At 37.2% G+C, this 12336-nt stretch overlaps 1 protein-coding gene across 3 annotated transcripts in view; it reads left to right on the top strand.

The window, feature by feature from the left end:
* LOC110447170 (rho GTPase-activating protein 6-like) overlaps nucleotides 1-12336 on the top strand; it is a 71473-nt gene that overhangs the window by 50925 nt on the left and 8212 nt on the right. For all 3 annotated transcript variants that reach the window (XM_021492686.1, XM_021492687.1, XM_021492685.1), the window contains 6 exons: nucleotides 1269-1425; nucleotides 9652-9783; nucleotides 10070-10208; nucleotides 10596-10677; nucleotides 11028-11220; nucleotides 12106-12161. In XM_021492686.1, coding sequence (XP_021348361.1) covers nucleotides 1269-1425; nucleotides 9652-9783; nucleotides 10070-10208; nucleotides 10596-10677; nucleotides 11028-11220; nucleotides 12106-12161 — 759 coding nt within the window. The remainder of the gene's footprint in view (nucleotides 1-1268; nucleotides 1426-9651; nucleotides 9784-10069; nucleotides 10209-10595; nucleotides 10678-11027; nucleotides 11221-12105; nucleotides 12162-12336) is intronic.

The raw sequence follows: 12336 nt of genomic DNA on the forward strand, positions 1-12336 counted from the left end.
TCTCAAAGTCCCCAAATTAGTCGGCGTATCACTTACTGAATGGAGAAGACGCCTCATTTTTATTGCCTTTTTATGATTACACAACGCGTTAACAGGCGAACAAATCGCTCCGCGTGCTGTTAACATGGATTCTGACACATAACCCCTTGTCGTCACTCGAGTGGAACGCGTCACTACCTAAACCCTAACACATTTCGCCACACGTACGACGTGGCGATATTTCACTAGCCATGTATCGTTCGGCGTGAAGGTTTTAATCAAAGTACCTATTAACTAAATCGTTTAAGCATTGTTTTTTTTCCTGCGTTGTTTGAACATGTACATCTATCTCTTTGATTTCTCCCGGTTCCGGGTTCATTGACATACAGATATGGGGCGAAATATATAATAAACTCGTTCATTGTCTGAGCAGGGCTTCAGGCATACTCTTGGCAACTGGTCACTTGAAAATGAACTTATGTTTTGACTTTGAAATACATATTAGTTGTTAAGTACACTGGTTTATGTCCTTGGTCTTGGCCTTGAACCACTGGTCAGTCCTTGGGTCTTGACCTTAGTCAATAATTAGTTCCGGTCAGCAGGCACAGATGCTGTCGGCGATTTGCCTCTTACAGCATCAACACACAACGAATATCAAGTTTATACTACTGCTATTCCTTGACCTTGTTTGAACACCAGGGCGAGGTCACACACATATGCACACAAGATCACAGATATGCAAAGATTGTACGCAATGTACAGTGGTGCAAGGTTTGTTAACGGGAGTTTGTACAAAAACACACCAAAATGTAAACAACACCGGAAAAGCTACACATCAAGTAAGCACACGAAAAAGACAACGCATTAGGTGGCATCAAAATTAAAGGTAAATCTGTCTTTTCCTTTGATATTACTCAAAGTATGGAGGAGTGTTTCATGAATTATACTAACGATGTTTATTACAGTATAAATTATACTGACGATGTTTATTACAGTATAAATTATACTGACGATGTTTATTACAGTATAAATTATACTGACGATGTTTATTACAGTATAAATTATACTGACGATGTTTATTACAGTATAAATTATACTGACGATGTTTATTACAGTATAAATTATACTGACGATGTTTATTACAGTATAAATTATACTGACGATGTTTATTACAGTATAAATTATACTGACGATGTTTATTACAGTATAAATTATACTAACGATGTTTATTACAGTATAAATTATACTAACGATGTTTATTACAGTTTTCGTTCTTTCGTATTTTCCAGGAAAACTGTACGTGGTGCAGTGTCAGTGGGCGCAGGGTTGTGCTCAAACCTACCTCATTACTCCAACTGACAGAAAAGGAAAGGCTTGCACTGCAGAAAATAGCTCTCTCAAAACTGCAGGATATGGGATTGGGATGTCACGTGACAATTCCTAAAGGTAAACAAATATATTTTCAATTCTCAGAATATTTATTTTTTGTCACCATAGTAATATTTATGTCAGCCAAGATTGTAGTCGGCCATTCGTTAATTTAATCGCCGGATCACTCTGAGAGCGTAGATTGGTAGTCAAAGGTTTAACTCTAATGAAACCAATACTGTCACACTGAGGTCTGTTGAATCTGATTTAGATATTAAACATTTACTCCCAACCGTTTGTAAACAAGGATAGTCGTGGTTTAAGATGTCACCACGACCCCGAACCTAAATAAGTAGATGTTACTGAGATTTTAGTTATCCTCGAAACTTTCTCAACACGAAATTGGGAACAGCTAAGTCGGAAATGATGCCAAGTAAGGATCAGGTGATCATTTTAAATTATATAGAGAATAAGGTGTATTTTTTCTGTACTGAAAACCCCGAAGACGAGATATTTCCTTGAAGAGGCGTGTGTCTGTTCAATAGGACTCGTACTAAATCAGCATTGTTCGCTATAGCAACAACAACAAACTGTGACGCGGGCACAGACTCAGATTTCAACTCATTGTGAAATAAGGATGAAAACCTTTTTGTCGGGAGAGGAGGAGTAGACACGCTTAAACAAAGACTTACAATCCTATCGAACACGTCATCAAGAGCGAAGTGACAAAAATGCTGTCGGGAGACAAAAAGATGGCGACAACCGTAAACAAATCCGCACTCGGGTTGTTTGTAAAGGGGTGGTAACCATGACAGCGACAACTTTTTTCTTCAGTATGTATATCGAATTGGCTCAATTTACGAAAATAAGACGAAACTTTACAAGCAACTGTCTCGACAACGTGTATATACTTATGAACCGAAACATGCATCGAGGGAGTTAATAAAACCCCTCGTCCACCCGATACCGTTAATATCGTTCTAATAGGAGTTTGAATTACTCCATAACAATACCGACTTATTCAAAAACAGAAAAGAAATTGCTGACATCAAACGTTCCGTAACGTTCCACTTTATAAAGTTTTTATTATGATATGGATCTATGATATTAATACACGTATTCAAAGCTAGTTTAACGATGGATGTTTATGGTTATTGATTGTTTACTGTTGCCCAATAAAACAAAAATTGATACGCATTGCTACATGCACCGATGCATCTGGATGAATTTGAACCATAAAATATCAAATTGTATAAAGCCAATGTGCTCTGATACACATCCTTAGTAAAAATAGGGCCAGAGGTTTTAAGGATCTAAATGTAACTCGATGGCGGATCCAGAGCGGAATCCCGGTTTCAGCATCCTTCTCCCTTCCCACAGCCTGGAAGTTTCTTCAATAACTATTTATTTTTCCATTTCAAAACCTCTGGACCTCCATATTTTGTTTGTATCCCTCCACCTTTTACTCTTCCAAACTAGCTCGATTTTTGTGTAAAACGTTATCTATAATTTACACGAAGCTTGATTAGGTGAACTGACCCGAACCACGTATTTCCCTCGGAAATTTATTTCAGGTAAGTTTTTTTTCCGGTCATCAAATGGTCAAGTCGTGCATGCCCTTCGCGATCGTTAAAAACTCTGTTGGTCATTGATTAGGTTCAATTAAATCAGGAAATTAGTTTTCTGTGGTTATTTTACGCTATTCACGACACTAATCCGTCTTCAATTACCGTAGCTGTGACGACAGAAACACAGGGACTTGAGAATTCGTTACAGATGATATGTCTGTGTCTATCCTGATGTGTAGAGTAATATTAAACATTTAAGGGATTTGGATCAAGTCTCGATGATGTTACTTAGGAGTATATATTCCGTCTTTGCGTATCGAAGAGTTATCTTCTCTTGGGAGCAGGTATTGATTGTTACGCCACTTGTTTGTGAGAGTAACGTCATCAACGACGTATTTTTTTCGCACAAACCAATGACGTAACAATCAATACCTGCTCCCAAGAGAAGATAACTCTGCAATACGCAAAGACGGAATACCATCATGGTGTTAGCATATCGAGAAAGTCTCTAAAACATCAAATATTACTCTAACACATAAGTCCAAACTTGCCAACTGTAGCAAATTCTCAGGTCCCTGTGGAGAGGAAAACATTCTATATAAATGAGCACAACTAAAACTTGCCCGTCAAAAAATAATCTGATCTCGATATTTGATATTATAATGACTATAAAGTGTACATGTAAATATTTAGGGTCGTTATACTGACGTCACTTTAACGAACTCTGGCGTTATAACAAGAAATATAGAGTGATAACTAGGTGTTGGGAAACATATATCAAGGGGGGATTACAAATTATTGTATTGAAGGTTATTACAACGAATAGGGACTTACTTGGTGAGATGTCAGTAAAACGAATGACGTTATATCGAAATTATACTGTAGCACAATAGAAAAGTGGAAATATTGGATTTTCCAATATGTAGATTACTTCTCCAAAAAATTATTTATGATATACCGTCTGGGTCTATTTATGTCTGGAAAGTACACAATGTAGATTGGATATGGTTGACTTAAGTGACCCAAAGGGACCTATACGACACGCGCGCGTGTTTGGGCGTCGGTGGACACGCGACATTTATTAAGCATGTATTTTTGAACATATATATATTCTTTGTCGGTAGTGACAACGCAAAAAACTAGCTACACTTCGTGGCTGGATAACTGCCCTCCAAACTGGCCACGATCGGACAAACAACAGAATTAATGTCCAGTGACTCACTCAAGTCAACGTAAAATAGCATTTGTCCCGTGGACAGTGATGGTCATCTGGTGTAAATGCTGACCGACTGGCCACACTTCCATTAACTAAACCATGTTAATTCATCAGAGCTGATTCTTGACCTCGATGGTTATTATTTCATTGGGACCCTTTCAGGATCAGACAAGGAACGTTAAAAGCAAGTCCTCAGAGTCCGAGGGGGCTTCCGTGATCTTAAACCGAAGCCTTCTAGGAAACGCTTCAAAATTAGGTTCTAGGGGAACAATAACATTTCCTTGGCCTTTTAAGGAATTCTAGCCTATTCTAAACCATCTATGAACCGCTTGCACGTTCCTTGCTCCCAGAAAACGCTACTTTATACGTTCCTTGGCTTCCCACGGAACGCTTACATGCTCCTTGTCTTCCCATGGAACGCTTACATGCTCCTTGTCTTCCCACTGAACGCTTACATGTTCCTTGTCTTCCCACGGAACGCTAACATGTTCCTTGTCCTCTCTAGGAATGCTAACATGTTCCTTGTCTTCCCACGGAACGCTAACATGTTCCTTGTCTTCCCACGGACCGCTTACATGTTCCTTGTCCTCTCTAGGAACGCTAACATGTTCCTTGTCCTCTCTAGGAACGCTTACATGTTTCTTGTCCTTTCAGGGAACGCTAACATCATCCTATGATCTGACGGCCATGTTTCCGGTCCTTGTGATCACATACTGTACAGCTCATGGTTTTGAAAATCTCCAGTATTTTGATCGCGCTTTAAGTCGCCATTTCATTTTATGAGGACCATTGTTTACAATAACATGTTAAACCCCGTTGTCTCTTTACTTTTACATGTAAAGGGTTGTGAACAATGACATATGGCTGATTTGGAAGGCAGATAGATGATTGTTTATGGACTTCAGGCTCACAACAGGTGCGGACAGACACTCGAACGGTCAACGATTTTAGCGTATAGACGTAAATGGCGTTTATATCTAGTTTTGTCGGCCATGATAAATACACTTTTAATCTCCCCATTAATCGTTATTCCAGGAGTTCCGATTGACTTTTCAATGATCCGTGGGTTTTGAATATCAACCGAATATGGCTTGCTTTTCAAATCTATACCACAAATTAAACCACAAACAAACAAACAGACAGACAAAATAAGGGATGGTTGACTTATCTGTTTGTAAATAAAAGTGTATTCAAGCTTAACAAAAGTCACGGTGTTCATTACATTTCAACTTCTACACGTGTCAGATTAATGTTAACAAAACTCCCCTGCGGTATAATAACCAAGAGGTAAAACACGTTGTAAAAGGTCTTGTTCTAGTCAGCGTTTTGTGGATTAAAACCCCCCTTGGTGTATATCATAACGACCCTTTAATTGTATAGAAGAGTGTTAATATTTCTCACGAATTTACTCTTTAATGGGATATATGATAGATGTTCGTCATGGATCAGGGTTAATTGACCTCGAGCATCAAGGGATGTACTTTTCTGTTAACAGCCAATGCCCTCGTAAATCTCCTAAAAATTCTATCGACATTCAACGAAAATGTTACCGTAGATCAATCAAAACTTTTCTATTAAAACGTTTGGTTTTCTTTTATGAAATAATATTTGTTCCATGAAAAAAGTGTGATTTCATATATAAATCGACCGGTTTTATTTTCATTTTTTTCTAATTTGAATTAAGGATGTATGTTATATTACTTTACATATTAAATCTTAGATTTGTTTTAGAATTATTTCCATTTATATAAATTTAATTATGATTTTACTTTCATCAGAATAACATGCATACTAACTAGCAATGCAAACATTTTTGTGGGACTTGCAATTTTATATTCAACAATTTTTTAACATCCTATAATCTAATTTAAAATGCCGGTATAAGATGCCGTCATGTAGCCGAGCTTCGTGTGATCAATGAATCCGTGCTCCGTTACTCCAGGTCCCGGTAATACGGAAACGTAGCCTACTCGACTCTGAAGCTTGTACATAAAATTGGTGTGGAGTACCTTGACGAGTGTGTTGACACGGTACACACTCCAGGATACACGGACAGGGTGTTTATGGTATAAGGGGTGTTAGTGACCGGAAGTGGACATAAGTCCCACGTTTAAGAGACCAGAAGTGGCTTAAGTCTTTAATAAGTCCACAGTCCACGTTCTGTGGGGTGTGCGATACTTACTAAGTAGGATTGGGAGCTGGAATGTCGGTTCTAAGCTCTTAAATTGTTTTTACAGGGTCAAGTCAGAACAACCTTCAGTGTTATGTAATGCGATTTATATACCTACTAGCTAAGAACCATCCCTGACATTAACAAAAACACCAGAATGGTGTCCACACCTTATATACCATAACGGACCAATTCACGGAAACGGTGTCCATGGCTAAGATTCATACACTACAATTTACAAAATATGACATTTAAATTAAATCCATCTAAGAACCATACTTCACATTTACAAAAACACTGTAATGGTTTCAAAAGCTAAGAACCATACTCCACCTTTATAAAAAAAAAAGCAACTTATGGTTTCAACAGCTAAGAATCATATTTCACATTTATAAAAACACTGTAATGGTTTAAACAGCTAAGAACCATACTTCACATGTATAAACAAAAACTGTAATGGTTTCAACAGCTAAGAACCATACTTCACATTTATAAAATAACTGTAATGGTTTAAACAGCTAAGAACCACACTTCACATTTATAAAATAACTGTAATGGTTTCAACAGCTAAGCACCATACTTCACATTTATAAAATAACTGTAATGGTTTCAACAGCTAAGAACCATACTTCACATTTATAAAATAAATGTAATGGTTTCAACAGCTAAGAACCATACGCCACAAAAAGGTGTTCCACTGTACTATTTTTTTTTGGCAAATGATTTTGATGGTTCTGAACTGGATTTGTCAGTCTAAAATGTTTTTGGCGTTCATACTAGTAAGTGACTGCTCGACTAGTAATACTCTCGGACTAAGTATGTGTGAATAATACTGTTGGAATAAGCTATTTATAGGATCTACAAATGTGATTATAATGTTTTTCAACGGTGTTGGCGATTTTTTTACATAGCAGATTAATTTCGGAACGGTAATGCCACACTATTATGCATGTAAATTCGAATATATAGACTTTCCTATTTCATAACGTCAACGTAACATATGTCAATAATTTTACCGTGTGAACACATTTATAGCGATGTTATCGCTCCTAAATACCTCCTATCGCCTGTATAATCACGTGACAAGTGTAATTAAGGTGGAGATGAAAAGGTGTAAGGTCTCGTGTCGATTTTATAGCAGACAGATATGAGGTATTTACTGCAGAAATTATTCATCAATGATATTGAGTAATAAGCTGATATAAAGATATTAAAATAGGCTCAAAGTGATATGAAAGAGAGAGAAAAGTAACGGGAAATATGAGACCCGATCGATATTTATACATTTCGATATTAATTTGTTTATATAAATAAATGCACGGATATTCGACACGGCTTCAATGATATATACAGCGGTATATGATTACAGTCGGATTGCTAGGCTGCTACCGTATTAAACCACAAAAACATACTTATCAACATTAAGTGTATCCCATTACGGACCAAACCCTTAATTATATTACTTTCAAATGAACAAATTAAAAAACCTTCCACTCTGTTTCCGTCTATGATTTTTTTTCTCTCCATTTGATAATTAATGCACAGGAACGTCATTCATAAAAAAGAACATTTTTAACAGTATTCGTATTTTCAATGTATATTTTACTGCAGGTATTTTATTGGTTCTTGTGATTAGGCGTACTTTAAGTCACCAGTTCAATTTCGAATCATTGACAACATGGCAAAACGATTAACAAAATAAGACGATTTTTTGTCGTTTTCGACCGATATAGGCTAAATACGCACGATCTAGAAATAGGTAGATAAAAACATATAGGTACATCCGTCTCACCTAATCGTCATTTACATACACATATCGACATGTGGTTGAGACACACATTTTCTCCATACCTCAAAATTCTTGCGGTCGTGATCTAATTGACAAATATCTTCAGGTCACGGATCACGGAATTCGCGAGTGTGGCGCAGAAACCGACATTGTTATTGACAGGGACGTGAAATATACATCACTTCTGTTGTTGACGTATGTCAGGTTCATAACTTTGAGTGTAAGGATGACAGGGTGTAAGTTACAACTGCTATTTTTATTTTTAAGTTCAATCGTTCTTTTTGCCGAAAAAACCCCACACACAGCAAAACTTGACGCCTGAGTGTCGTTTAATGATAGATGATACATCATCAAGAAACTGCATATTCCGTATGTGGTACAGCGTATACAAATCGCATTCCAACGCCTTTTTTAATCAAATACTAATGATGAAAATGTGAATAAATGAATAGTATATAATAATGTATGAACAATTTGGCGACATATTTCTTACGTTTATCTGTTTTGTTGAATAAGGAAGTAAGTTTGATGTATGTGACAATGTAACAGTAAGTGTTTAAAAAACTATAAAGAGTGCTTTTCTTTGGTATAACTTTTAAAACTAATTGATAGAATTCGAAGATGTAATTTGGCATTTAGTTCAATTATTAAATAGCATCCTGGGGTTTGAGATTGTAAACGTTTTTAGGGAGAGGAAGCGAAATGTGAGTCAAACAAAATAAATATTATTTATAAGAAAACAACCCAGGTGAAATCTAACACGTGTGACTTATATTCGACCACAACCCAGCCCCACCTTATATTATATTGTAAATGATATTGTATATCCCGTCCGGAATCCTCCGGGCATTGTGTGTATTTTGTGTCTCGTGCGGCTGTAATTGTATATTTTGAACCCGAGCCCCCGGGCCAGATATTGTTTACTACAAGTGTATCCTGATACCACGGGGTGTAATGTGTATCCCTGATATTCTAGGCCTGGCTGTGTATTGTGTCTCCTTGAGAACATGGATCGGTATGTGTATTGTGTACCCCGGGGCCCCGGGCTAGCAGTTTATGTGTCTATAAGGTGTTGGTGACACTAAACGGCGTGATGACGTCGATGATGGATTATGTCCCCTGGGAGTTTGTATACCGTCGTCTCGGAGTCTGTGCCGGGACAGCCCCGGGGTGTTTTTTTATCGATGACACGGATACTAAGTCAGGAAGGAATGGAGTCGGGCTTAAACATTTATGTTACACACATATTTATATAAAAATATTTATAAGTCAATGCATCACTGTAATCATCGAGAAGGTGACACAAATGCTTCTTGCTGAATGACTAGGAAAATAATTGATGACGTGAACGTGTCATGACGATAACAACAACAATGGCGTGACGTACACCACAGTGTATTTGTCATCAGATGAAATCGCCTGCTTAACATTTTAGAATCAACATTCATTGAAAAAATCGCATAGGTTGTACCTATTATAATTAAATTTCAACACACGTTTAAGTACTTGCATTATGTATGAAATTAACGCCCGAAATACATATAAAAAACTCTATTTCCAGAACCTACGGAAACCCGGCGGTCCAAACGGCCAACGTTATCCTTCGCCAAGGCGCGGAGAGCTCGCTCGGCGAACCTCAGTGCCTTAATCGACAAGGTCAAGGACAAGGACAAGGACAATGACCATAGTCAAGGTAGGACAAATCACCGTGTTATTCAAACACTTGTATGTGTTATTTTAAAACCGTTTGTCCACTAAATTGCTGGAGATATGACAAATTTTGGCCGTCTCGAGGGAGACATATTAGAACATTGTAAGAAGAAATGGCAGCAAAGTGGACCTAAAATATGATGAAAGTAAGCGAGTTGATCAACGAGGGGGGTCGTGTCATGGTTTCAAAACATATAGATTGTTGTTGCTGTTGATGATGACGTATTTGTGCTTGACCTGAAATATAACGTTACTGTATGCTGTTACAGACAACGGGTCCTCGGGGATGGTGTTTGGTATCCATCTAGCTAAATGTATAGCCAACGATGCCGAACTCCTGAAACGTAAGAGTGCAGCTTCCTTAAAAGACCGTTCTGACGACGTCATTCTACACCGGCGGGGGCCAAGGTGGGTACAATCATTAAACAAACAACACACAAATTAAGAATAATGTCATTTACTCCTTTTTCGACGATGGAAATTATACTGAAATCAACCGGAAAATATATTGTTACACAAATATTGTTACACAAATATATTTTACAACCGAATCCATGATATAGCCGATGGCAACATTATATATGATGATCGTTATTCCAAAGTTGTTCATGAAAACAAATTAGGTTTCCAATTGGAAAATATTTGATTGTGGTAGAGAGAATTTGACCACATAGTTAGCCCACACTTCCAGAGATTGTTACTGTGGAATTCAGCTTGTACAGGTTCTTTAAATAACAATGTAAACAGTTTTTTTGAAGTTTATAAGTAATTTTTTGTATGTTTTTTATTTTTCAGAAAATCCAGCAGTTCTTCCCACGATTCCCTGGACAATCTAGCGGAAAATGGAACGTCAAGTTTATCGCCGGCTGTAAACAGAGTACGTATTGATCCACAGTCTGTGTAACGCTGTAAAGAGGCTTTTTTCAAAGTTTGACCCTAATACCCTAAAACATCAGAAAATGTGAAAAGGGACTTGGAATTTTAGATTCTTAAATTTAAGTTTTGCAGAGAACCTAAACTATCACCAAATCATTACATATTAAATATGTACAAATCAAAGCAATAGTTGTTTCAAAAACGCGCCATTTCAGCTTGCTCCAGAAAAAGACCTGTCTCTTTATTCTAGGAATGCTCAGAAATACGGTTAAACAATGTGTAAGCTTTTGTTTCCAACTCAGTATAAAAATCAGTAAATGTTTATTGGTGTGGGTTTTTTTTGTCCAACAGAGGGCGCCAAGTTCCGATTCCCTGTCTGAATCCGACTGTAGCCGGAACACCAATAATTCTAGTCTTCTGGACGCTTTGTCGCTGTCCACGTCGCGACAAGGGAGTCTACCCACGGAACACACCGAATACACTTCCGGTTCACCACAAGTGCCACAAATTGTTAACACGTGTTTTAAACATATAGAAACGTATGGTAAGTCATCTGTCAGTTTTGTTTAGTATTTGTAATAGTTATTGTTGTTTGTGGTTTCCTCAATGTTCCCTAAGTAGAAGATACAGCAGACACCTTCCGATTCTCCTGGGGCCTCCACATTAGTCGCCTGTTACATATATTATGTACACCTACGTGCAATGGGACACAGCAGGCGTACTCCTCCAAATCGCATGCAGGGTTAAATTACACAGACTCAGGAAGAAACAAATGAAGGAAAACCGAATGATATAAACTAATTGAACTAAAAAAAGTATCTAATTCCAAGACAATAATTATAAAATTAAAATTTATGTTTTCAAATTAAATTACATGTACATTTAGGCCTATTATTTTACCAAATTTGAAATGAGCGTGTCCAAAGATATTTTTCTATAATTCTACAAAATATACAAATAGAGTTCCTTTAAGATATAAATATTTACCTAAACGATGTCTTACTCCAACGTCCCCTAGCACTAAAAAAAAAGTAACTCAATATAAAGTCACCTCTTAGTGGGCGTTCCCCGTGATAAAATGTCGTCAAAGTCAAAAATAGGAAAATAACCCGTTTATTTGGAAAAGGTCGTCAAACTTGAAATGAAAGTCGTAGTAGGGTAGTTAAGGCGGAGTAGGGTACTTACGGCGGAGTGATAATACGGGTTTGTCGTCGAGTGTATGTTTATGGCCCCCTTGTGCTATCAGATGGGCTACGTTACATTTGAGGGGGCGTGGCAGTCCCTTTCCAACATGTGTTATTATTGTCACGTGTGCGGTGACACACAGACAATTGTGTGCTTATGGTATTATTGTACTTTCCTTTCGTTTTGTGTTTGTGTTTTTTTATCACTATCTTTATTTTGACATTTGCTTTTTGTAATTTTGCAGGGTTACGGGTTTTAGGAATTTTTAGAGTGGGATCATCGAAGAAACGAGTCAAACAGGTGTGTAGAATTTATACAAATATTCTAAATATTCTCCTTCCGATGTTTGTGATTATTACGGAGTATTTCAGATGTAGTAAAACTGTCAACAGTTTTCGTTTTAATACTGGACCAATATGTAGGTCAGATTGACATAAAAGAATTCAATTCACAACTATATTGAATTTCGTGAAAT

This window comes from Mizuhopecten yessoensis, unplaced genomic scaffold, assembly GCF_002113885.1.
Source record: "Mizuhopecten yessoensis strain PY_sf001 unplaced genomic scaffold, ASM211388v2 scaffold3229, whole genome shotgun sequence".
In the NCBI taxonomy this organism is placed as follows: domain Eukaryota; kingdom Metazoa; phylum Mollusca; class Bivalvia; order Pectinida; family Pectinidae; genus Mizuhopecten; species Mizuhopecten yessoensis.